At 32.6% G+C, this 26,944-nt stretch overlaps 2 protein-coding genes across 2 annotated transcripts; both read right to left on the bottom strand.

The window, feature by feature from the left end:
- Positions 1-339: 339 nt before the first annotated feature.
- LOC137817446 (Mitochondrial import inner membrane translocase subunit Tim17/Tim22/Tim23 family protein) lies at positions 340-10,193 on the bottom strand. Its single transcript, XM_068620736.2, has 8 exons — positions 9,541-10,193; positions 8,948-9,087; positions 8,676-8,775; positions 8,453-8,551; positions 7,520-7,867; positions 6,509-6,601; positions 6,206-6,412; positions 340-835 (listed from the first exon to the last, which is right to left on the bottom strand). Exons 1-8 carry the CDS (start codon positions 9,856-9,858, stop codon positions 578-580), a joined length of 1,563 nt encoding a protein of 520 aa, XP_068476837.2. The 5' UTR covers positions 9,859-10,193; the 3' UTR covers positions 340-577.
- Positions 10,194-20,472: 10,279 nt separating this feature from the next.
- LOC137817449 (2-isopropylmalate synthase) lies at positions 20,473-25,147 on the bottom strand. Its single transcript, XM_068620739.2, has 4 exons — positions 24,611-25,147; positions 21,908-23,137; positions 21,762-21,832; positions 20,473-20,923 (listed from the first exon to the last, which is right to left on the bottom strand). The coding sequence occupies exons 1-4, from the start codon at positions 25,055-25,057 to the stop codon at positions 20,659-20,661; spliced, it is 2,013 nt and encodes a 670-aa protein (XP_068476840.2). The 5' UTR covers positions 25,058-25,147; the 3' UTR covers positions 20,473-20,658.
- Positions 25,148-26,944: the final 1,797 nt, after the last annotated feature.

Raw genomic sequence — 26,944 nt, 5'->3', positions numbered from 1 at the left:
TCACCAAAAATAAAACAGTTATGAAAAGAATTCTCTTTTAACAACTATCAAAACCGAAACTTGTTGCGATGTTAAATAAAATAAAGAAGTCATTTAATTGCAGCAATTTAACATTATAATACTTAAAATGTTCAAATACATAATTGAGAATTCAAAATAAGCTGAACACCACACCACCCTCCTCCCCCTTTCACTTTAAATAATTTATTTAGTTTCAAACTAATACAATCCACACAAGAATTAAAGTATGAGTCGATTTGAACTTTCTATCATGGGTTATGGCCCCTTTATTTGTCAGAATATGATCATGAAGGTTAATTGTTCCATCAAGCACTTCACTAAATTTGAAGGCACAGTCAGATCATTTTTTTATTTATTTATTTTTGGCACAACTTTTTCATTTTTGACAATTTCCGCTCACAATTAGAAAGCATTAAGAAGAACATCTAAACATTGAGAGCACCTTCATTGGCAATCAATAAATAATGAGGAAGCTAACATAGGACTGGCTCCCGATACAAGATAACCTATAACCTAATATAAGAAACATTAGTTCAAAGAGCATCCCTTCCCAATGTTAAAGCCCAGGAATAGATTCAAGATTGTACTTTTGGGAAGATTCAGTATCCCTCTTTTCCTGTAATGTTGGTGGCGACATGCCATCAATAGCATGCAGGTATGCGTAGGAAGCAGTCCGATTAAATGGTGGGCTTGGATTGCTGATTCTGCTGGCAAGGAAGCGACGGATCAGGCCCCTCAGAAATGGAGCCATGGTTTCTGGCTCGTGTTCCAAGTAATACATTATTCCTCCCATACACACAGAAAACAAGAAAACCTGTACAAGTTGAAAGCATAAAATGAAACAATTTCTATAGTTGTCATGCAAGGCGTCGCCTAATTTCTATAGTTTTCTATAACTGATAAAAAAAATAAAAAATGCAAGGCCTCGCCTAATTTTCTAAACTATAACCTTAAACCCTTAAGAAAAATGAAAACAAGAATCATGTACATGATTAACTAGGAAAAAGACAATAAATGAGCGGCAACGCTTGGAGGCATTGTTTTTAAACTGATAAAATACTCGCATTCTCGATCTGCGTGATATTGGAGGTAAAAAAAACCTCTAAAGAGGTACCGACTATAAAAACTAGCTTTCATCTCAAACAAAGTAAGGCTGTGTTACAAGAGTACTATAATATTATTTTTGGAAAAGGCTAGAAAAACAGATCAGATAAGAGTTTCCTTTAATTCATTATAAGTTGAGAAGTTAACAGAAAACTGAACAAGGAGATGTGATCGTTGAATCATGCCGTACTTCAAGAAACCTTCTTTCTCCTTGCTTGCGATCTACGGCACTTTCTTCTCTTGTTACTTTTAGTTAACTTCCTGTCTGCCATTATTCCTTGGAAATTTATTGTTTCTCATGAGGTCTCTCAGCCTTCTATACTACTCTGTTTCTGGTAAGGATTCATCTCGACCAGGTTCTACTATAAGGTTGTTGCTATAGCAATTAAAATTCCGGTAGATGAATACCTTGCGGATTTAGTAGGATGCAAGAATCATCATCAAGTACGGTTCATTCTTTATAAAAGGTGTTACTCTCTAGTGGTTAATGCTGTTAAAAATGAACTTTTGTCTCTATGGAGTCCTGTCAAGAACAGGATTTGATTTTTTTGGGGAGTGCTTATATTGAATTCTCCTTTGAATCTTCCAAGCATATGAAACAAGTGTTTTCTGCAGGTTCTTGGATTTAAATCCTACTGTTCTTCAGCTTTTTCTGTGGCCCCCTGATTTCAATCCAGAAAAGCAAAGAAATTATAATGCTCGTGTTTGGGTTCATAGCTATGGAATGCCCACATGAGTATTGGAGTCCCAAATTTTTTTACTCAATACTCAATGGGATTGGAGTGCCTATTAGGCTTGATGCAGCTACTTGGAATAGGTCTTTTGGTCACTTTCCAAGAATATAATTGACATGGATCTTAGTAATACTGTTCTTCATCAAATCTTCCAAGGCTTGCCGCTTTTTGTTCACATTGTCAAGCTATTGGACATGAAAACAGTAATTCTAAAAGACTTAATTCAGTTGATCCTCAAATCAAGACTTGCCAAGAAAAGTTTGGAAGTGTAAATTAGAGAGTGTGGACAGAGGTGCAGCTTTTGAGGTTGCTTCAGTTGACCAATTTTGTCTCCTCAAGAAGTAAAGATCATGATTGTGGTATAGTAAGGAAGTTGTGGTAAAGTGATCAAGTAGATGAAGAATAGATGAAGAAGATTGTAACACTGAAGATTTTCAGCTTGTTATTTCTAAGGCCATTAAGAAGGAACAAGCTACATGAAGGATGCTGTATATGTCCAATTGGCCAATAGTCTTATCTCTGTCGAGAAACTTACAAAATACTTGAATTGTTCAGTAATTTTTTTCTCTTTTTAGTGTGTATCCCAGTACCCTAGCATAAGGAAGGCGATTTTAATTGCTAAGGAGCAGACCAAATTGTATTTGTTAGAGTCCAAGGGCCAAAACAAAACAAAGGCATCATGCAACATCAGAATCATGGGCAAGTTTTGAAATATGGCTTCAACATAGAAGACTTGGACCTCCCTCATTCCGCCTTATCAAATTCTTGTTCACTCATTTGTTTGTTTACCAAAGAGTCCGAGTCTTTCAATTGTCAAAGTACCATCATGCATCTTATTCCATTAGTAATAAAAAGAGTAATTTGTCATTTGATTTTATTCACTCTGATGTTTGAGGACGTATTTTAGAATCTATTTCTTGAACAAAATGCTTTGTTACTTCTATTGACAATTGTACATGTGTCACTTGGACATATTGTATGAAAAGTAAATGAGGTATTTCAAATCTTTAATTTTTTTCGTCTTGTCCAAAATTAATTTGGAATAAACATCAAAAATATGATAATTGCCCTAAATATGTGAATCATGAATTCTCCAAATTTTTGTCTCATAATGGTATTTTTCATGAACTAATACATCTTAGCACTCCACAATAATATGGGGTTGCAAAAAGGAAGAATTATCTTTTTCTAAATGTATGTTCTCAAAAGCTATTGGGAAAAGTTGTGTCAATTGCCACATACCTCATCAATAGGTTACACATTTGTGTCTTAAATGACATTAGTCCTAAAAGTTGGGTTAATGGTCACATATCTCGTCGATAGGTTACACATTTGGGTCTTAAATGACATTAGTCCTATTGAGTCAATATTGTGTTTTGTTCCCTCTTCTTCTTTAGTGTCAAGTCTAACCTTGTTTTGATCTTCAAATGTTGTGTTTTTGTTCACTCTCCTAATTCTAATCATAGTAAATTACATTCTAGAGCACTTAAATGTGTCTTTATTGGTTATCCCTCTAACAAAAAGGGATGCAAATGTTATCATCCTCAAATTCGTCATGACTTTATCACTATGGATATCACCTCTTTGCTAGCCCTCCAGATCCAAAGAGAGAAAGGACTAGAAGCGAATAAGCTCATCTTCTTGTCATTACTATATCTGTGCAAGATGTCCAATTTCTCAATGATGCATACAACACATATGGAATAGAACTAAACTATAGTAAGGAAGTAGATTGATTCTTTAACATAAAATATTAAAGGTGTTAGATATAATTAGATATTATTTGATATTATGAAATATTATAGATATTGTTAGATATCTCATATTTATGTAATGGGCTTAGCCCATATGTTTCTTTTCCTATATAAACATAATCCTATGTGTTCAATTTACCCTATTCTTTCTTTTCCTTTAATAAAAGGAAACAATTCACTTTGGGTTATGAGCAAGAAAAGTTGTCTGACTCAGAGGTTAAGAGTTCCTGAAGATAATAGTGAGGAGGAGGTGAGTATTATTGAGATTTTACCCATTGCATTGAGAAAGAAAAAAATAGTGTTAAATATCATATTCCTCAATATGCATGCACTGATAATCTCTAATAAATATCGAAGCTTTATTGTTGTCATTAATACCACAAAAATTCATTCCTCAATTCAAGAAACAATGAAAAGTGAAAATTGGACTCAAGTCATGAGAGAAGATGAATATATTAGAGAAAAAACTAGACATGGAAGATTTTTGACAAACCAAGAGACAAAAAGTCAGAGGATGCAAATGGGTATTACATTGAGATATTACATTGAAAAAATATAAGGCATATTTGGATAATAGACAAATAGAAAGTCAAATTGGTCCCAAAGATTACACCAGTTTGACGTGACGAATGACTTTCTTTGTGGAACTTTACCGTCCTCATACTGATGGCAGAGCCCCGAGCCACAAGTTCTACTAGAGCAAGAATCAGAATACTCCAAGAAGAATGGAACTCAACAAAGACTATTAGAGGAACATTCTTAGGAATCCAAGGAGAATGGAACTTAGCCGAGACTCTCAGAGAGACATTCCTACATATCTTAGACCTTGTTCTAGTTATTAAATATTAGAATAAAATTTCATTTCTTATAAGATAATGTTAACCTACACAATTAGGTCAAGTAGTGTAGAAATTTGAATTGTATTTGCATTTAATTAAACTAGGTTTAGGTTTATGTTTATGATTTCTAAACCTACCTAGGGTTTAATTGGGCTCAATTATGACTCGTCTTAAACCCTAGGCCGATCATCGATAACCTAGAAGGTGCACATGAAACAGATTGCCTTCACATGGCAAGTGTGACTTGTTTTAAGCACCTATTTTCAAACTTTTGCATTTGAATTTTCCCACTCTTTTTTCTTGTAATTGGCCAGCCCTCTAAGCTATAAATTGGGGTTCTTGGCTCATGTTTTAGTAGATCAAATATATGTGTTATGCTGCCAAATTGCAAGCCTAAGCACTCTCTTGTATAGCCTCTCTAGGATAGACACCTTTGGTCTCTTTTTCCACCTCTTCCAAGTGATATGGCCGAACCAATCACTCTCCCACTCCTTACGACAACTACAAGGAATCCATGGCTCCAATGGAGCTCTCCTTGACTCACTACTTCCATTAAGCTTTCGCCAACTCTCACAAAATTCCAAGGAAAACCCATTCGGATGAAGATGTTATCAAATACCTGATGGGTATGAAATTTTCTATGGAGATTACGCTATAGACTTTCCTTGCCACATGATAATCTTAAATGTGGTTGGTATATTGTTTCTAGATGTCATCATTGTAGAAATCAAATTGAAATTGTTGTGCACTTGTCCATTTGTTGTTAAGTTCTAGTTAGTTCATATCTGCATGATCATATTAATCATCAAAGCCTTGATTGGGTGTTGCTATGTACTAATGCTTCATATTAATCATCAAGTTGCCAACTTGTGTCATTGATGCCATTCGGTATAGTAAAAAATCTATTTGTTTTGAAGGATACATGATTCATTATTCCAGCTTCAAAAAACCGTGTCTTCTCTATCTTGAACATATTCGGTAATATATGCTTTTATTCTCTGAAATCTAAGATCAAAGAGTTCAGCATTCTTAAAGAATTTGGCATCTCTATTAAATTGGGTCTAGCTCCTTCTGTCATACCAGTATTTTGGCTATCTCCACCTTGTTTTTGAATGAACTGTAATATTGATGAAGCTGCTCATGGTGCTCTTAGTCTTGCTGCTAGTGGGGACCTATTTCATGACAGAGTTGTTGCTTTTGTTGGTTGTTTCACTCACTATCTTGGTGTAGAATCAGCTAATTATGCAAAACTTCTTGGTGCTATCGTAGGTACTGAAATTGTAGTTGAGAAAGGATGCCATAGTCTATGGATTGAAAGTGACTATGTGTTGGTAATTCAAGCTTTCTCCAATTATCACGTTGTTCTTTGGCATCTTCATAATCGGAGGCAGAATATGTTGTATAGGTAGGAGTATGAGATTTCAAGTATCTCATATATATAGAGGGAAACCATTGTGCCAACAAACTTTCTGATTTGGGGGTTAGACATAGACGTACTATGTCATGGGATCTTATTCCAGATTTAAGTTTCATTTTTATAGGATTAGATGAAATCTACCAAGTAATAGGTTTGTTTCTTGAGTGAGTTTTAGTATAGTCCCCTCATTCTCTTTTCTGTTTTTTACAATATTATGTATGCAGCAAAAAATTAATATAGCTTGGGATGTCAACCTAATCGGAATTGCAAGTTATATAATGATGTTTGTGCAGTCCTTCTTTACTTAATAAATAAATAAAAATAAATCAGGAGTACCTCAGCGTTCCTGATATTTGGAAGGAGGTGCCTGTTTACCAAGATATACCATAATGAATCTCCTGCTCTGGGAAGAACATATAAAGCTAGCTCACCACGCTTAGCTTTTTTCTCCAATAGCACAGATAGGGCAGATATTCCACCTGCTATCCAATATACCAGCTTGTGATCTCTTGAAAAAACTTTTCTATGTAAACATATCACTCCCTGCATAACCAGAAAGACACAGAACATAAAAATTACATTTATCTATAAAAAAATATTATAATAATAATAACAATGAGAACAACAACAAAAATACACCTGAAAGATTCCAACAAAAGCAGACAAAAAAGTCGTTGAGCGAACACCTCCTTTAATGGCAAGCCAGAAAGTACGGAAAGGAGCATCAGTGAACTGAAAAACATAATTTTTCTCATCAGCAAAAAGAAATGTACAAAAATTACAGATATGTCAGCAATAAAAGCAAGACTTGTGACATTGGTTGATGTAGACAGAAGTCGGTTACCTGTCTTATTCAAAGCACAAAAATAACTCAATGTTAAAATTAGCAAGATTTCAGTAAAATATTTGTTTCGATCTTAAAATCAAGCAATGACATTGAAAATACCAAAAAAAATCACATTGGTTAGATTAAAGAAAAAGGTGAAGCATGAAACCAAGATTACAAGTAATCATCATGAGAGTTTGACTACCAAAACCCTAATGAACTAATTCATACTGAAGGAACTGAGGCACCTCAACAAGTGCATTATAGTAGGATAAAGATAAGGAGCCTATGTTTAAGAAATCCTCAAGAGGAAACTGGAAATCAGTCCTGAACTTTGAAAATTTCTTTATTTAACTATTCTCGTGTACTAAATTGCATGAAAAGGAAAAAATAACAATTTCAAACTTGAATGTCCACTGAGTATTACTATAGATTAAAACAAGAATGGCAGTAAGTAGCTAATTATGGGCATAAAGTTGAGTACTGACCAATCACAAAATGTCATAGGTTATATGGTCAAGTTTGTTGACTTTTACAATAGCAATACCTTAAAAGTCATACCCTGTGTGCTTTACATTGACAAGACAATGCATAAAAATTAAAAATTTAAAGTTTTATAAGCCCACAAAATAAAAAAGGAACCTAACAACTAGCAATTTACTTAGCTGTGGTTTCCTTCCAGGACCTTAGAAAAGACACTTGCCACAAACACTTCCAAATTAAGCATAACAGTTCTCTTTACATATAACTATTTTCTTGATAAATTATGCAAGTATTTGATTTGCTGATACACAAGTAAGAGAAATAATTAGGTAAGAGAATACCTTCTGTAGGTGCAGAACAACAAAAGGCACAAAGGTCAAAGAGAAGTAAAGCGGGAATGTTTTCTTAAACGTAGTTGAAGTTGCATTTACTTGATGGGCTAAACATGAAAGTGTTTCAGGATGAATGATGGAACACGGAATAGTGGAGGGAAATTCTTCCAACTTTATATAGTCAGACCTTCCTACATGAGATAAATAGGTATGTAGTGAAGCAACATCAACTGGATGACCTCTACAGCTATCCCTCACAGCCTTGTACACAGGCTCTGCAACTGGCCCTGTTTTTTGAATGAAGTCTTGATAGGATTTTGGCAAGCTCTCAGGACGCATAACAAAGGCATACATAACCTGAAATATTTTTTTGACTGTAAAATTAATAAAAGTAATTTCATGAAGCGTAATAAAAGATGATGCTATAGACAAAAATTTGAAGGTTTACATGAAAACAATAGTGACAAATATTTTAAAGACACTGAGGAACCATAAAGCATCTCCCTAGAAACAATCAAGTTTAAGAAATTAACTAGTAGTTATACAAGGTAATTTACTTAACATTTTGGGCATGGTTGGAATCAGCTACATGGGCATTATTAAGACAAATACAGAATAAACATTCTCACATGGCTCCTCTCAGCTTTTCATAAGAAAATGCAAAATGGTAGAAATGTGCTAACTTGTGAGAAAAGTAAAAAGTGTTGTATTTTTTCCAACAACAATTCATTTTTTTCTCTCGCCAGAATTGGCTGTGAAGCTTTGTAACAACATATAAAAGCTTTTGCATCAAATAACATTATTGCTGGTATTCATAAAAAAATTTCCCACTAGTTTTATGGCTATTTTACCAGTATCAATTATCAGGCACACATAAAGATTACAAGAGTGATAGTTAAGAGTAAACCCTAGCCCAAAAAAGTCAGAGTGAGGATTGAATACCTGTGCACAAGCAATAGCAAACAGCAATGAATCTCCATGCCTCCAATGACTCCCCCAAAGGTGAAACTTGTTCTTAGACTTTGCAGAGTTATAAGCACACTAATATATAAGAATATGTATTAGCCTGGCATATGCAAATCCTTTTCAAGAGGCTAAAAATGCATTAAATACATCCATGTAAGTCAATGTCCAGAAATCATTTTGGGGATGTACTTTAGAATACCTGGGCCAGCCTCGCCAACAGGTACAAAGCCAGTGTACGTCTCCTATTTGAATCATTCAATGCCAGAATTGAGAAACCCGCTATTGAACCTGCTAAAATTCTGCACCATCATCGCCCTAAACAAAGTCATAAATAAGCAACACGTGCAAACACAAACAGCAAAAAACAATCTCCAAGAATTTTAAATATAGATGAACAAAAACTTAAAATAAATAATTCAAATAGAAAACCTAGAAGAATAAATCAAGGAAGTTGTTCGACTTGTAACTTACGCATTAAGTGGTGCCTCCTTCTTCCTCAATTTACGCAACAAACATCTAAGAGCATGATAAGATCCAGTGAAACCACCAAAGAGTAAACCAATTCGGCATGCTTCTTCCCTTACTATTAGATCTTTCTCGGATACAAGTTGCTGGAAACAACAAAAAACAATATCCATAACCTCGTATATTCTCCACTTGTACAAATACCGAAATCATAACATCTACCACAATACTGTCAATACTTCCACGCTACATAAATATTACGCAACAACAACTAAAAGCTACAAAATTCCACTCAATAATATTAGCTACAAAAGAATTGAACCGAACTGAATAACATATGCAGGAACAATTTCAATAGAATATATTAAAATAAAGAAAATCGAAAGTGCAATTGCTTTAAATTCCGCTTTAAGCTACTCCAAAACGCCGATTCTGTTACTTTCTGCTCATTCAGATTAAAACATAATTGAATTTTAAGAGAAATGTTTCAGCTAAACAAATACACCTCAAATCTGACACGAGGACGATATTTGATTCAAGTAAGAAATCAATGTTGTTATAGAAGGAAAATTCGGAACCCTAATTTGATTTGAAGTAACCTTGAGATCGAGGAGAGAGGAGTAGGACTGCCTCCGAACGAGCTTGAAGGCGCGGAGGAGTATACCAATGCCGACTCTGACGCCATAGGAGAGAAGGAAGGTCTGACAGAGGTTGCCAATGGCGTGAGCGACACATGACTCGTCGGGGCCATGATCGCAGGGAGGCGATTCCACGCGGAGGTGTTGCTGAGCATGAGCGGCAGCCCGGCGCTGCCGGCGCTGGAGCTCCTCGATGGCGTCGCGGAGGCGCTCCTCCGCTTCGCGAAGACGGCGCTCGGCGTCGGAATTGTCGGACGGCGGAGGCGAGGATGGTGTCATGGGAGTGGAATAGAGTTACAGCCCCACCATTGCTTGATTTCAAATCCAATCACACCAAGGTAGCCATTTCATGCTTTCTTCTACTTTTTCCTTTTATTATTAATTGCTCTGAATTATTCAGAAATAAATAATAATTAATTCTTTAAATTAAATTATTGTAATTAGATTATTGATTTTGTAGAAATTTTATAATTGAATATCAAATGAGAATTTGAAATTCTTAGAAAAATGTGAATTTGCGGTTTCTTGAAAAACCTAATTTGTACACTTGAGAAAGCTATTAAGACTTTAACACTGACTTTATAATAATGAAATAAAATACAAGAGCGCTAAACGCGTGTCTTTCCGTTTTTGTGCATTTTATTTGGGAGAGTCTGACATGGAACTTTCTTTCTTACACTGCGTTTGGATCTATTTATCAGAAATTAAGAGCCGAGAAATAGAAAAAGGGGTGACAAAAGAAGAAAATATGAAAATACCTTCATAGTTCTATGATTTGTTTATTAAAAATATACATAAAATAATAAAAAAATGTCGAATAATAACATAATCAATTATCGTACCTTATACGTATAACATAAACAATTGATTATGTTATATATAACGTAATCGATTAAGTATATAAATATTTATATATAATATAATAAAATAAAACTAAAAATAATAACTAAAATATTTATAAAGTAAAATAATTATTATAATTAAAATAATTATATTATTATTAATATTAATGATAAATTATAAAAATAATACTATTTAAAAAATAATAAAATATATTTATAAAATACTAATAATATTGATGTTACAATTAAAAATAATAATAATAATAAGAAAATCATAAATAATAATTATAATAATAAATATAATTATAAAATAATAATAAAAGTAATAATAATATAAATATAAAATAATAATAACAACTTAATTTTCATTTTTATTTTACTTTATGGGTTTTTTATACATTTTAGATGTAACACCCCATCAATTACATATCACTATTACAATAAAAATTGTACCAGTTTCTATACAAACTTGGAGTTTTTCAAAACATTCATAATACATTATTAGGACTTATGGAAACACAAATATTTACAATATATAGTTCAAAAAAACATCCTAATGCCCTCCAGAACCTCCAACACCTGTATGGTCATATGCTCATGTACGTAGTATAGTCATCACAGTTCAAACACAATATGAAAAGCAAGGGTAAGCTAATGAAAAGAAATTTCATATCTTATCTAATTTTTGCAAAAAAAACCAATAAAACAGATCATTTATAAACATTTCTTTAAATGTTGTCATATAAAATTTCAATATCAATTTCATCATTCATATAGACCACACATGGATCTATTTTCAATCACAATCATTGGATTTCATTTCAATTCCACTTCATCTTCCGGAAGACTCATTAAGTATGCCCCTACCAGAGACTAACACTTGATCTAAAGATTACCAGCAAATCCAATAGAAAGGATCAGCGTAAGTTCAAGCATCCAATACCAAGTGTCTACCGTGGGACCCGGTGTGTATGAACTCTCTCTCAGCTTCTCACCACCTGATATCTTAGTCTACATGACTTAGATCATCAGTGAAGCCAGAGGATCTCCGTTAAACATAGGTTTTATTCTAGGGTGCTATTAAAAATTAAATTTAGCTCCCCTTACCTTAATTGCTTTATTTTCAAGCAACTTCTAGAATTTTATTCCTCACAATTTGGATAAGCTTCAAGATTTATGGGCCTAATGTAAATTATCCAAACAAAACAAAAATTCAGTATATAATAGAATAAGTTGGAAGGATTAAACTTTTCAACTGATCCCACCAAGATTGATGACTAAATCCTAAGGAAAAATAGAAAACAAAGGATATTTAGAGTAAAAATGAACTTACTCTATTTGAAAATATGATCGGGTAGAAATGTTCATTAACTCCTTCCTCAACTACAGCGTGGTATGATCAGATTCTAAAATAAATGAGGTATGGAGTGGAAAATTAAGAGAAAAGATAGAAGAGAGAGATGGAGGGAGAAAGAAAAAAGAAAAAGAATGGTGCGTGATAGTGGGGACAAGGATTCTGCTTCTTTATTTTTTTATTTTTATTTTTTACGTTGTTACATTAAATGTATGGACAATGTTAAACAATTTACAGTTTTATGAGTTTATGAATAATGCATTAATCAAATGTCAATATCAGTAGCTATAAATAACTTATCATCATCTATGTTTAATATTTATTATGTGCTGAATTTTTATACTATTTTTTTTTGTTTATTTTATTAAATTTTAGGAAAATTTACAACTCCAATTAAATCTTTTACAATAATTATTATTTTCAGAATCTATTTTCAACAATTTTATATGTATCCGTAATATTATATTATTTATATTTTTTAAATTTAAAAATCATAACGGAATAATATTTTAATCACACTCAGTTTCATATATAAATAAACAATTATATTTTAATTTAGTTTTAACTTAAAAAAAAAAATCTTACAATTTAAAAAAAAATTATCAATCACACATTATTTACAAATTTTTATAAATTTTCCCTTTATTCTTCTTTTTTTAAAGATCAGAACTTTCCATTATATTTTCTCTCAAATTCTTCACTTTTCATTAGCGTGGGATCGCCATAGGTGAGAGAAATGAAGAAGAAAAGCTGATGGTATGTGAATATTACTAAATCATTTTAAAGTATTATTATATATGGACACGCTTTTGTTTTCTCATGAAGATATACTTCCTTCCTTCAAAATGATTGTAATTTTAATTTTTTAAATAAATTGTCTATATTTTTAGTTTTAATGGACATTATTTATTTCTTTTCCAATACTTATATGAATATTTTTATTTATAACATGAAAATAATGTATTTTTATTATATTAGAACTATCTATAAAATGTTCTTTTTAAAGTTTCACTGAGTCTTGAATCTGTGTTTGAATTATGTAACAGGTTTTTTTTATTGGGAATCAATTTGACTAAGTAGTTGATGAAGCAGTTTCTCCTTGATACAAACAGAATCAAAGTGAGAAGAAAAAAAATCATTTACAAAAACAACGACAACGTTGGTATAAAAAGAATACATTTGTGTAATTCGATTTTAGAAGGTTGGTGGTTTCTTTGTCCACTTACTTGTACATTTACAAAAATTGAGTTTCTAAAAATAAGGTTTTAACAACATATTTTAATTGGGGTTACATTGGAAGTGCATCATGGGATCACTTTGAAACGAACCATGTTATGTGTGGGACAATGGGCAATGTTGAGAATTATTTTGAAGTTATTGAGATTATTAAAGAAAACTTGGAAAACAGTCAACAAACAGTGAAATTGTGATTGAGAGTTAATAATTCTGAGTATAGGGAGATTAATTTTGATAGTGTAGCATTATAGAGATAGTTAACTATGCTATTTCTATTAAGGTTGAAATTAAAATGTTTATGGAGCATGAAGGTGGGATGAGAGTATATTCAATGATAATCTCTCCTACAATACTCATGATTTTGTTATGGATGTTTAATTAGACTATATAGAGAAAGATAAAGTAATTGGATTTGATGTTTGTTTTTAATGTTTCTGCTTCATAATTCCTAATTTGGTAGACTGGAATAGACATGTAGAAATATGAAACAAAAGGTATGAAGGTAATCTGAGTCATCATGAATGATAAAGATAGTCATGTTTGTCATAATCAATTCAATCAACGTGTTTGTGTTAAAGTTGTTTATGTATTAGTTTTAAAAAGATGTTGAAGTTGTAATGTATCTTATTGTCTCTTTGAAAATAATTATATTTCTAACATATCAATGTTATATCACAACTATAACAACATACACTTTCATTCATACACATTTAATTTCAATTCAATTATTAATAGTATCATTCATTCATCATTTATCACATTTAATAGCAATAAACCCAAATATATTGATCAATAATATGATAAAAGATAAACAAAAATGCATTTGAAAAGCTTAAAAACATGTTTTCCTTAATTGTGAAACTACTTTCTCACTTAGTCATTACTTCGCTCACCCATTTAATTAAGCACATTTGTCCAACCACTATTTTGATCGATCATCCAAAGACATCAACTTGCTCAACAAATTTTAGTCACCGAGCGAAAAATATGCTTGCCAATGACCAACATATTTGTCCAACGACTACATCACTAGAAATTTATATAAAAACATCTTGATTAACGAGAATTTATTCACCCAACAATAAAAACTCTCTTAAGTTTTCAATTAATTGGTTTTTTTTAGCAAGACTAGGTTCACTCATGAACTAAATCACAAAGATTTTTTATTTAAAGAGCTCACCCAACAAATTTGATGTGGCATAGAAAGTGGTACAATTGTAAACATGTGGACTATATAGTTAGGTACATAGTGACACAATTGTGACCACTGACGTAAGATATTCACGCTCTAACCCCAAGACCTTTATCACCTCCACACATCGTGCATCCTCCAGTGACGCCGCACCATGTTCGTTTTAGTCATCTGCTTCTCCTTTTTCTTCTCCTTCATATCCTAGGGTTACCTTCCCACTGTCTTACCACCGACAATAGGCCTGGTGATTTTGAAATTAAGAGTCAGATTATTGGATGTTGTTGGAGCGGGAGTACTATAGAGAAGATTGCATAGAAGACATTAACATAAAACAACAGACAAAATACAAGACACTAATCTTAAGAAAGTGACATGTAGGGATATCGTGTGTGGAAGTGTGATAATTTCAACCAAATATTATGAGAAATTAAAGTAACAAGAAAAATGAGAATGATACCATAATTTTTAGGTGGAAAACCCCTTTAAATAAAGGTAAAAAACCATCGGCAAGAGAGCTAAAACTTCCATTATAATGGTCTGGGAGTACAATGAATTCCTCTAAGGCTAATAGATAAATAGCCCCAAAACAAATTCTATCTATGTGGGTTAAACTCTTACACTCAGGAGAAGAAATAGAGAGTATATGAAAGGAGAGAGGAAGCAATTGTATGTTGCTATTTTGTTGTGTTACATTGCTTGAAGGAAGTCACTATATATAGTGGTTCTAGGAGACAACAATAATAAAAAATAATTAATTGAGAATGGTAAGTAACCTCCCTTTGATAACAATTAATTGTGAACGGTAAGTAACCACCCTTTGATTTCTTTGGATATACTCCTTCAATTATGCCAAGAAAACAGAAAAGGTGAGTCATATCCCACAAATCTCCACCTTGACTTGCCTTTGACTGGAACACTCTCTCACCATGAAGCCTTGATTGTATGAATAATACCAACTAAGTTCAGGCAATGATCAAACTTAGCTGGTGGAAGTGACTTGGTCAACATGTCTGCAGGATTTTCGATCGTATGAATTTTGTCAACAATTATATCTCCCGTATCAACAATGTCTCGGATAAAATGGTGTTTAATTTCAATGTGCTTGGTCCTTGAGAGATACTTGTTGTTCCTGGTTAAGTGGACAACCCTCTGACTATCACAAAATATAACAAGAACATCTTGTTCAAGACCAAGTTCACTTACCAAGCCTCGAAGCCATATAACCTTTTTCGTACCTTTTATATCAGCGATATATTCTGCTTCAGTGGTGGACAAAGTCGCAATGGCTTGAAGTGAAGAATACCAACTGATAGCAAAACCACATGGGGTAAAAATGTAGGCTGAAAGTGACCTTCTCTGATCTAAATCACCATTATAGTCATCATCAACATAGCCAATTGCTCCTCCCGGATCGACTCTATGTTGATCCAATACCAAACCAAGATCTGGAGAACCTTTCAGATAACGATGTATCCATTTAACGGCTTCCCAGTGTGCCTTGCCTGGATTACGCATGAACCTACTAATAATGCTAACAACATAAGCTAAATCAGGCCTGGTACATACCATAGCATACATGAGACTTCCAATTGCATTTGAATACGGACATGTGACATGCGCCTTTTGTCCTCGTCTAATTTTGGACACTGATCTGATGACAACTTGAAGTGGGCGGCAATTGGAGTACTAACAGTTTTGCAATCTCGCATTCCAAATTTGTCAAGCATCTTAAGAACATACTTCTTTTGTGATAGAAAAAGTTTTCCAGCTTGACGATCTCTGTTGATCTCCATTCCTAAAATTTTCTTGGCAAAACCTAAGTCCTTCATATCAAATTCACTACTAAGTTGGGCCTTTAACTTGTTAACTAAAGATTTATCTCTTGCGACAATCAACATGTCATCAACATATAACAACAAGTATATGAATGACCCATCGAATGTCTTTCGAAAATGGACACAATTATCATAGCTACTTCTAGAGTAGCCATGTCCAACCATGAAAGAATCAAACCTCTTATACCATTGTCTTTGTGATTGCTTCAAACCATAGAGAGATTTCTTCAAACAACATACATGATCCTCCTTTCCAAGAACAACGAACCCCTCAGGTTGCTGGATATAAATCTCTTCCTCAAGATTACCATGAAGAAAAGCAGTTTTCACATCTAACTGTTCCAACTCCAAATCATACAAGGCAACTAAAGCAAGTAATATAAGTATTGAAGTATGACGAACAACAGGAGAAAATACTTCATTAAAGTCAATACCTTCCTCTTGATCAAAACCTCTTACAACAAATCTTGCTTTATTCCTTATACTCTCAACACCAGGAGTCCCTTCTTTTCTCTTAAAGATCCACTTGCAACTAATGACTCGTTTTCCTTCTAGTAACTTTACCAATTCCCATGTTTTGTTTTTTAGAAGACTCTCAACTTCTTCTTGCATAGCAGCAATCCACTTTATTGAGTCGTCACTAGAGATAGCTTTAGAGGAATTCTTAGGTTCACCTTCTTCACCCATCTCTTGTGCAATAGTTAAAGTATAAGCAATGTTGGCAGATTCTGCAATTAATCTTTAAGTCAGTTTTATTGGTCTCTGTTGTGGAAGTTCTTGAGCCATAGACCATGACTGTGGTAACCCTCGTCGTTGAGGTGAACATTGCTCATGTGGACTCAAATGTTCATTTGTACCATCAATAGCAGTGGCTTGATTATCTTGAGTATTGGAGGAATTGGGAATGTTTTCCTCATGAGCGGGTGTTTTAATCTCAAACTCCACCTTCTCTCGAGCATCTTCTTGGTCACTTGTATCAATTGAGGAAATGACTATCTTTTACAAAAGAGAGCATAGCATTTTCATTAAAGGTCACATTCCAACTGTGAATTACTTTGTGAGATTCTGGGTCATATAAACGATAGCCTTTAACCCGTGAGCCATAACCCAAGAAAATGCACTTCTTAGCACGAGGTTCTAATTTTCCCTCGTTTACATGAGAATAAGCAGGGCAACCAAATATTTTAAGATTAGAATAATCAACAGGGTTACCTGACCAAACTTCTTCTGAAATGTTGCAATCAATTGATCTGTTAGGAGAGCGATTTATCAGATAACATGTTGTTGAAGTCGCTTCAGCCCAAAAAGATTTCCTCAAACCAGAATGGGAAAGCATGCAACAAACTCTCTCTAGGATAGTTTTATTCATCCTTTCTGCAACCTCGTTCTGTTGTGGAGTCCTTGGGATGGTGAGGTGTCTGGAAATGAGTTCCTTCTTGCAGAAATCATTAAATTCATTCGAACAAAACTCAAGGTCATTGTCTGTCCTTAGCCTTTTTATCTTCTTGCCAGCTTGATTCTCAATCAATAATTTCCACTCTTTAAAAGTGGAAAATGCTTCATTCTTATGTTTGAGAAAATACACCCAAAGTTTTCATGAGAAATCATCAATAATTGTCATCATATAACGACATTTACCTCTAGAGGGAACTTTTAACAGACCCCAAAAACCCGAATGAATATAATCCAAAGTACCTTTGGTTCTGTGTATGACTTTAGAAAAACTAACCTTCTTCTGCTTACCAAAAATGCAATGTTCGCATAAATCAACCTTTCCAGTACAGTGGTTACCAAGGTGACCCTTCTTCTTAAGGATTCGAATTCCCTTCTCACTCATGCGGCCTAATCTCATATGCCACAACTTGGTGTTATCTTTGTTGGGTGACGCAACAGCTGCAAAACATGTAATTGTTGAACCCTGCAGCACAAACAAACTATCACATCGAATTGCCTTTAGTAACACAATAACTCCTTTAGACACTTTTAAAACTCCACCTTCAACTGAGTATCTACACCCATAAGATTCAAGGGTACCTAAGGAAATGAGATTTCGTTTCAACTCAGGGACATATCTGACACCTGTTAAAGTTCTAACAATTCCATCATGTGTCTTGATTTTGATTGTTCCTTCACCAACAACTTTACATTGAGCATCGTTTCCCATTAAAACAAGACCATCATAAATTGGTTCATATGTGGTAAACCAGTCTCTATTGTGAGACATGTGAAAAGTACAACTAGAATCAAGAATCCATTCATTTTTATACCTTTTGTTCAGTGTTGGAAGCTACAAAACAATCCCCATTAGATTCAGTTTCAACAATACTGGCTTCGACAGATTTTTCTGGTTGTTTACCATTTCTCTTATCTTCTCTATCTTGCTTATTCTTCAATTTATAACATTCAAAGATCTCGTATCCCTTTTTCTAGCAATAATGACAATATTTGGAGTTCTTGCCTCTAGATTTTGACCTGGATTTATAATCCTTCACCGGAGATTCCATAATGAATTTCAGTGTCAAATTTTTCTTTGGCTAGTAAATTAGTTTTGACATCATCAAAGCTTAAGATAAGATAATTATCGTATAACATAATTTCTATGAATTGTCGATACGAGGGTGGTAGAGAAACAATAAGTAGAGCGGCTTTATCCTCATCATCAATTTTAACATCCAAATTTTCCAAATCAATTATGATGGAAATAAATTCATCAAGGTGAGATTGGATGGGAGTACCTTCGGACATACAGAGTGTAAAGAGTCGCTCCTTTAACCAGAGTTTGTTTGCAAGACTTTTGGTCATGTATAGAGACTCCAATTTACTCCATATGCCTGTTGCAGTTTTCTCGTTGATGACCTCACGCAACACCTCACGGGACAAGCATAACTGGATTGCAGACAATGCCTTTTCATTCATCTCATCCCACTGCTCCTCCGTCATAGCGGTTGGCTTCGTCATTTTACCAGCTAGAACTTTCTTTAAACCATTCTGGGTGAGAACAGCTAACATCTGGACTCGCCAGATAGCAAAACTTATTTTACCATCAAATTTCTCAATATCGAATTTTGACATTATTGAATAACAAATCCAGGTTGAATTATCAAAAAAGCTTTGATGCCAATTTGTAGGGATATCGTGTGTGGAAGCGTGATAATTTCAACCAAAGATTATGAGAAATTAAAGTAACAAGAAAAATGAGAATGATACCAGAATTTTTAGGTGGAAAACCCCTTTAAATAAAAGTAAAAACCACCGGCGAGAGAGTCAAAACTTCCACTATAATGGTACTGGGAGTACTATGAATTCCTCTCAACCTAATAGATAAATAACCCCAAAACAAATTCTCTCTATATGGGTTAACACTTACACCCAAGAGAAGAAATAGAGAGTATATGAAAGGAGAGAGGAAACAAGTGTATGTTGTTGTTTTGTTGTGTTACATTTCTTGAAAGAAGCCACTATATATATAGTGGTTCTAGGAGACAACAATAATAAAAAAACAATTAATTGAGAATGGTAAGTAACCTCCCTTTGATAACAATTAATTGTGAACGGTAAATAACTTCCATTTGATTTCTTTGGATATGCTCCTTCAATTATGCCAAGAAAATAAAAAAAGATGAGTCATATCCCACCTGACATGTTTTTGCCTTGTTTAAAAGGGGTTGTAAGTATGTATTTTGTTGAAGGTTAAAGACAATAGCAGTGACTAGTCGGTTTAGTGCTTTCAAACTTTTTCCCGACTCAACTTTATTTTTTAATTAAAATTAAAATAAAAAATAGTTTAAAAGAATAATTTTTTTCTATTATATTATTTGAAAAAATACAAATATACAATAATATTATAAATATTAATTATAATGGAACTATTTAACCTGTAAAAAGATAATTATTTTAGTTTATTGAATTAGAGACATTAATTAACCAATTAAAAATTTAGAAAATATTTATATGATTAAATGTACTTTTAATATATATATATATATATATATATAAATTTTAAAAAAGCACAAGATTTTAAAAAAATTACAGGATTTCAACCTATTTTATTAATTATCAATTCTTAAGAAAAAAAAGTGGAATCTGATAACATCACTAAATTTGTGAATTCCAATGATCAATTAGTTAATATATTACCTATAGGCTCCAAGTTAAAAAAGAAGTATTATAATTATAAAAATAAAGAAATCAGGAAAATATTGAAATAAGCAATTAATTTTATATCATCAATAATATCTGGATTATATATATATATATATATATATTAAGAATTTATTTTATTTATTCCCGTATCATATAATTATTATTAGAATATAGAAAATCCTCTATTTGTTTTTTGAGTATAAATAAAGCACCTTGGTATCGGAGATAAAGAGATTTTCATCTCAATGTTTATAATGTTTATATCCTCCCTAGGGTTTAACGAAAACTATATTCTCAATAAATTCATCATCTATTGTTAGCATAAGAAGTTTTTTAACCCTTGTCTTGGAGCTGTGCTCTTGAATGAAGAGCCAAAATATCTCTGCACTAAAATATAGCTAAGAATGAAGAGCCAAAAAATATAGGTTATTCATTTACATGTACACGGGGTAAGATCATGGATTATATCTATCACCTTCAATGCTTCTTCACAAACGTACGCTTTTTTTTCATCTTAGTTTTCCTTAATTCTAGTTTTTTCTTATACTTCCGATATCTATATTTTTGTCGATCAGTCAACCACTTGGAATAATTTTTCCCAGTCTTACACTCAAGGAAATCTGCAAGTTCATCATAGTCGGGTAAGTTTTTGGGGTTTTCGAATAAGCAATTAAGAAACATTTTCCCATTGCAGGTTTTCTCTGTGCCATCCTCGTCGTCACAGGAGGTCAAGGAATCCATTCTGAAAAATACAGGATAGTTCAGAAAAAGCACAAAAGAGGAATAGTACAAAAAACGAAACCAATCAATTGGAGGACAACTTATTTACGCAAATCATGTCACTTTACCAAAAAAAATGAGAAAATATAAGATATTTGCCACTTAATTTCAGTGGAGATTATAAATCATTGCATAATCATCGTTTTTTGGAGGTCAGAGAAAAAGTTTATGGGAAGCTAAGGAGGGAAGGTTGCCTTGTTCTTGGGAGACAATGGTACTTGCATATAATTCAAACAAAAAATGAAGGATAGGATCCCTAGCCCGAAGTGAGACCAAGACATTCCACTAGAGTTAACCCTCGTCGCTTGATTGCATAATGTTTGTTACTACATTTGGGTGGGAAAAAATGCATGAATAAAAATAACACGACAATAATTCATGCAATCTAAATATCACAAGTGGAACCACTGTTAAATTAAACTAAATGGAATCCCTCAAACTCTCTACCATTGATGCACTAAACTAAATGAAGTCCCTCAAGATCTAAATATGCCCCAAAATTCCAAGAGAATATGCAGTATAGTTTAATCAAATAAAGGGTAGTCCTTCAAAGAGGCCATAACTAGGACAGAAGACAACTGCTCCTTAACAAAACTAACAGCAAAATCAGTGGGCCTCTAACTATGTACCCCAACAGCGTGGTGTTTTCTTAGGCTTAACAATGAATTGAACTTATGATGGCTATTCAAGCACCCGTTAAGCAAGCCTCAAATTACATGCTTGAATAGAGAAATTGAGCATCTGTAACTGAAAAAGACAACACCATGTAAAGCCTAAAAAGATATAGATACAATATGTACCTCAAATTACATGATTGAATTCTACGAAACTCTTCTGCAACTTTATAGACAGATTGCTTATCTCTTGCACCCTGCAAAATTTATCCACAATTTAGAATGAAATATAAACTAAATTCAAGTTCATGAGAACTGAAGACACAATTCACCTTTCCGCTATTAACATATGAAATTTTGGACAAGCCAGGCCGCAATGACAGACCCCTCAATGATCCCAAAGCAAGTAAATCTCCCTCTTCAAAAACAAACAGATACACCAATGCCATAAGTACGGATATACACCCCTTTGCTAGCAATTCAAGTCCATTGTTAAAACTTAAAGATAACAAGCCAGTAAAGTGCACGAGCAATGACTTGGAGACTTTGTAATTTGATTTCTGACTTTTCATCTCATCATGCAAGAAAGTTTGAATTGGTAAACAAATCTTAAACGGTTGAAAATGGTCAATGATGCTGATCAATAAATCATATTTCTCACGCACAATGGCACTTTTCATGGTATTCAAACAATCCGAATCACCACTATTACTTAGATACTTAATTGCCTGTAGCAATGAAACACTCATCAGCTTCAATATGGATCCAAGAAGACATATATCTTGTGAACTAGTGTTTTCCTTTATATTGTATACAGCATCTCCAGCTGCATCTTGAGAGAAAGCTTGATGGATTATACAATTTAAGATTGAGGTAATCACTTCCCTGTATGAATCATCAAATAGGTATTGTCTCTCTTTCATAAATGCAATATATTCAGCCAAAAGATCGGCTTTTGTTTTGGAGAACAGTTTGCATTGATAGGAGTCCCATGAATCATCTGATTTTGGTAAGACTTTATTTAATCTGCTTCTGGTGCCTTGCTGGATATAAGATTCAAATTTTAGCTGACCTTGGTGAAGAAGATGTGAGTTGTTGGAACATTTCAAGTCAACACGAAAACCATCTATTTGCAAATTAGACACATGTGTAGAGTACAAGATAACAGATTTTTGAAGTGATGTTAACTGGAATGCTAAAATCTCTGAAGATAAGCCAGAACCAATGGCTTCAGCAACCATTGAGATTATGTGTGCCTGGAACATCTTTGGTGCAAAGAGCACAATAGGGTCATGCAGCAATACAATGGAGGGCGCAATGCTAAGTTCAGGAAATCTGAAATCCTTATCCCAATGTAAAAATAATCTAACAGTCAAATCCTCAACTGCTTTCTCATCAGAAACTGACAGGATGAAATGAGAACATAACACCTCCAGGACAATGGCAATGTCACCTTGGTTGAAATGACACATGAAAAGCTTTTCATGGATTGAAGATTTTGAAGCAACAATCATAAGATACCTTCTCAATGGTTGGTGTCTTAAAAGTTCATCTGCAAATACCTGAAACAACATGTTGATGAACATAAATTTATTCACACTTAATAACTTTAATAAAAGATTCTTGGATTGTAATCATGGATAAATCCATTGTTTTAATTAATATTCTTCTAATTGGGTTTATTAGGCCTTAATTGTCATTTCTGTTAATTATGTGTTTTTAACCGAAGTTGCTTTTTTTGAATCAAGACAGAAAATGAAATCTGAGATAAAGAATTAGAGAATTATATATGCAAATAACTCAAGAAAAATAATTGAAAGCAAATCATCAGCAGAGATATTCTCTCAAAATCATGCAATTAAAACTCCTCTGCAAAACCCTTCAAAAATAGAGTAAATGTATTTTGAAGATATTATTCAAGAAAATCTTCTGCAATATCTCACAGTATTACTGGAATCAATTACAATCAATGCGCAAATCTGAAGCAAAATTGGAAACAATATATTTGTTTGGGAATGAAGATATTTGTTTAATAATTTTAGGTATTGAATACATCAGCAAACGCATGTTTTGATAAGATTCAGTTGAATTGAATCAACACATGTTTAATTTAGTTTAACCCTATGTGAGAATTGAATGGTGATAATCTTTAGATAACCAGTGAGAAATTTATTGGTGGGGGAACTTAGGAGTCAACCTACATTATTTACAATTTTTAATTTCTACTTTATTTTTCTAAACAACTATCTCAATGCCCCTTTTATCTTTATTATTGTTGCTAATTTTTCTTGTTTGCAGATAGATTTTGAATACTTATTGATTTATTGATTCCACAATTATACTATCATCTCTCTAGCACTAGAAGGTCTACGTTGGAATCATTTTATGTTGAATGCTAAATGCCAACTATCAAATACCTGAGATAACATGTTCAAGTTTAGATTAATAGAACTCCAGTAAGAATCCTTTACAAAATTCTATGTGGCAGATGTTTAAAATGCAAAAAACAAGAGGGACAACCTTTGGCACAGCTGTAGACTGTTGCCTGGTGACCTGAAAGTTACTAGTTCAAATTCTGGAACAATCTCCCTGACCACAATAGGTGGGAGCCTAAAGCACTGGAAAAAAAACCCTTTGTAACAATCATTAATCATTTAACACTAGCACATACACATTTGGTCACATCCAAACTGAAACTAAATGAATCTACCATCTCCTCTAAGTTAAAATCTCCAAAAGCTTAAGTGAATAAGTCAATTTTCATTGCGAAAGAAGAACAATTCCTTTTACCTTTTTTTCATACAGTAAGTACTTAAGAAGAAGTATTTCCAAACAGGTTCTAAATCTACAAGAAAATGATAATAACAGAATTCTAGATTTAAAAACTATGTAGACAAAACTTTTAAAACAAAAAGCCACATTTAATTAGTAACCAGATCCAGAATCATATAAGTTAATATTAACCCGTTAATTGGAGCATATAGCTTCAGAACACACGTATATTATAAGATTAACTATGTGAACACGAAACCTACCTCAAGCAGCGAGCGCAGAAACGGACGGCAAGAATCATCGAGGTCCAAGTCGACGTCGGAGAGGAAGTTGCGAAAGCGCACGCCGTGATGTTCGGTGACATTGATAGAGAGGAAGGAGTTGAGGATGCGAAGAAGGGAGCGGCACTTGAGAAGTAGGAACTTCTGGTCGGAGTGCGGGATCGTCAGGAGAAGAAGACAGCAGCGCAGAATGAGACAAAGATTTTTAACAACTGGCCACAGCCGCGAATTCGGAGGCGGAAGGGGCCGATACTGAAGGTCATGGATGTGGTGCAAAGGAAGAGCGGAGAAGAATCGGTCGAAGGTGGAGTGGAGTTGCTCGAAGAGGGTTTCGCAGATCCTGCGATGGTCTTTGCCTTGGAGAAATGGATCTTCAACGGTGAAGTTGGAGAGCGATTGGTACAGTTCAGTATAATTTGCTTCGTCCATTAGGGTTTCATAGAATCGGACTTCTCTGTGACTGAAGGCGGGAAACAAGATGCAACACCACGCAACACAACCTTTTGAATTCCACAGTATAGATTTGACTCTTTTTACTAACAAAAGATATTAGTACCTTGAGAACAAAATCATTTTTTATTGCGTCAGGATAGAAAAAAAAAACAGTGGTTATTATTTTTATATTATATTTGTTAATATTATAATTAGTATTTAAAAATATAAAATATAGTTAATAATTTTATTAGTTTTCAAAATTATTAATAAACGAATTGTATTAGAAAAGTTTAAAATTATGATTATAAAATTAAAGTAATATATTAAGATAATAGAAACTAAATTATTGAATCTATCAAAAAGTAAATCATTAAAAAGAAAAGTAAAAAATAAATTAGTTAATAATAAATTGAAAATAATTGACAAAAAAAGTATTTCAATTATTTGATTCAGTTACGTACTTACAAAATATTACTATATTAAATATTATTTGTTATCTAACACCCTTATAAAACAATATAAACATAATATATAATTTTTCAAAATACATTTTAAATAAATATATAAATATAAACTTTTATAGAAATAAAGCATTAATAAAATTTTAATCTTTATCAAATGTTACTCATATACGCGTTACAAAATAAATAATAGATGTAACCTATTAAAATAAATTTTTAAGTTAAGAAAATATACATGTAAAGAAAACATCACGATTAGGAAATAAAGACCAATCCAACTCTATCAAAATATCAATATAAAAAAAAATTATAAGAACAAAATGAATTTTTATATTAAAGATATTCAACTCATGAAACATTAATTGAGGTTTTATGCAAGACTCGTATTAAGTATGTCATACTAGGTTAGAACATAAGTGTCAATACTTAATATACAAATCAAACAATTATCAACATATTATTCCATATTTGTTACATCAAATCCTTGTCAATAAGCATCATCATACAATATAATGTATTTAAACAAAACCATTATTCAACCAAATATACTAATTAATACTCACTTTGCATTTATAAAAACATACATATTCAATACATTAAAGAAACTAGAACGGACAGAAAAAAGAAAAGAAAAATAGTTTGAGCGTAAATATCCTTTCATGAGTAAAAATCTAGTAGAATCAAGGGTTGACTTATAGTGTTATTTTCGCTTGAGCGAAAATAGGATCAAAAGTAAGATTTGAATTTATAATCTATTTTTTACTTGAGCGAAAATCCTATACTTCGAAGGAAATATCAGAAAACGAGATTGATGCATTAAAGCAAATCAATTTTCAAAAAGTTTTATTTAAAGTCACTTTATCAAATATAACTTTTAAACCATTCAAAATATCAATACATTTTATAATATTCTCAAACATCAATATTCACTCTCTTCAATTTAGTCTTAGTGTCAACACCCAATTGCTTCTGGATAATTAAAAAAAATATTTTATAAAAATGAAAAATATGCTCGATTGAATATCAAATCATTAATTTGAGAGAAATGATAAAATAAAATTCAAAGTTTTTTTAAATAATATATATATATATATTAACAAATAAAATTAAAAAAAGAAAATTAGATAAAATAGAAATTGTATTTGCTAATATTTTAAAACTTAAAAATACATTAATATTTAATATGCAATTATAAATTTTTTATTATGTTGATTTATTTATTTTAAAATAAATATAAATAAATAAATTTTGGTCCAACCTATATTCTTTTTCTTTTAACCTAGTTTTAACTTAAAAGAAAAGCATTGGAAGACACAACAAAAATTCATGAGCACTAAAAACAACATATAAAAGAAAAAAGAGTGAAAAAAATTGCATAGAGAAAAATAAGAAAAAGTAAGCAACAAAATAACAAGAAAAG

The sequence above is a fragment of the Phaseolus vulgaris genome, chromosome 7 (assembly GCF_051622355.1).
Source record: "Phaseolus vulgaris cultivar YP4 chromosome 7, ASM5162235v1, whole genome shotgun sequence".
Taxonomy (NCBI): Eukaryota; Viridiplantae; Streptophyta; class Magnoliopsida; order Fabales; family Fabaceae; genus Phaseolus; species Phaseolus vulgaris.
This window is presented reverse-complemented; position numbering and strand designations above follow the sequence as displayed.

Coding starts and splice junctions, on each gene's coding strand:
- LOC137817449 (XM_068620739.2), bottom strand. CDS start 25,057: ATGGACGAAGCAAATTATACTGAACTGTACCAATCGCTCTCCAACTTC. Junction 23,138..24,610: donor TTCTGCGCTCGCTGCTTGAG/GTAGGTTTCGTG, acceptor ATGTTGTTTCAG/GTATTTGCAGATGAACTTTT. Junction 21,833..21,907: donor CATATGTTAATAGCGGAAAG/GTGAATTGTGTC, acceptor TAAATTTTGCAG/GGTGCAAGAGATAAGCAATC.
- LOC137817446 (XM_068620736.2), bottom strand. CDS start 9,858: ATGACACCATCCTCGCCTCCGCCGTCCGACAATTCCGACGCCGAGCGC. Junction 8,776..8,947: donor AAGGAGGCACCACTTAATGC/GTAAGTTACAAG, acceptor ATGATGGTGCAG/AATTTTAGCAGGTTCAATAG. Junction 6,602..7,519: donor TTGTTCTGCACCTACAGAAG/GTATTCTCTTAC, acceptor TATGTTTTTCAG/TTCACTGATGCTCCTTTCCG.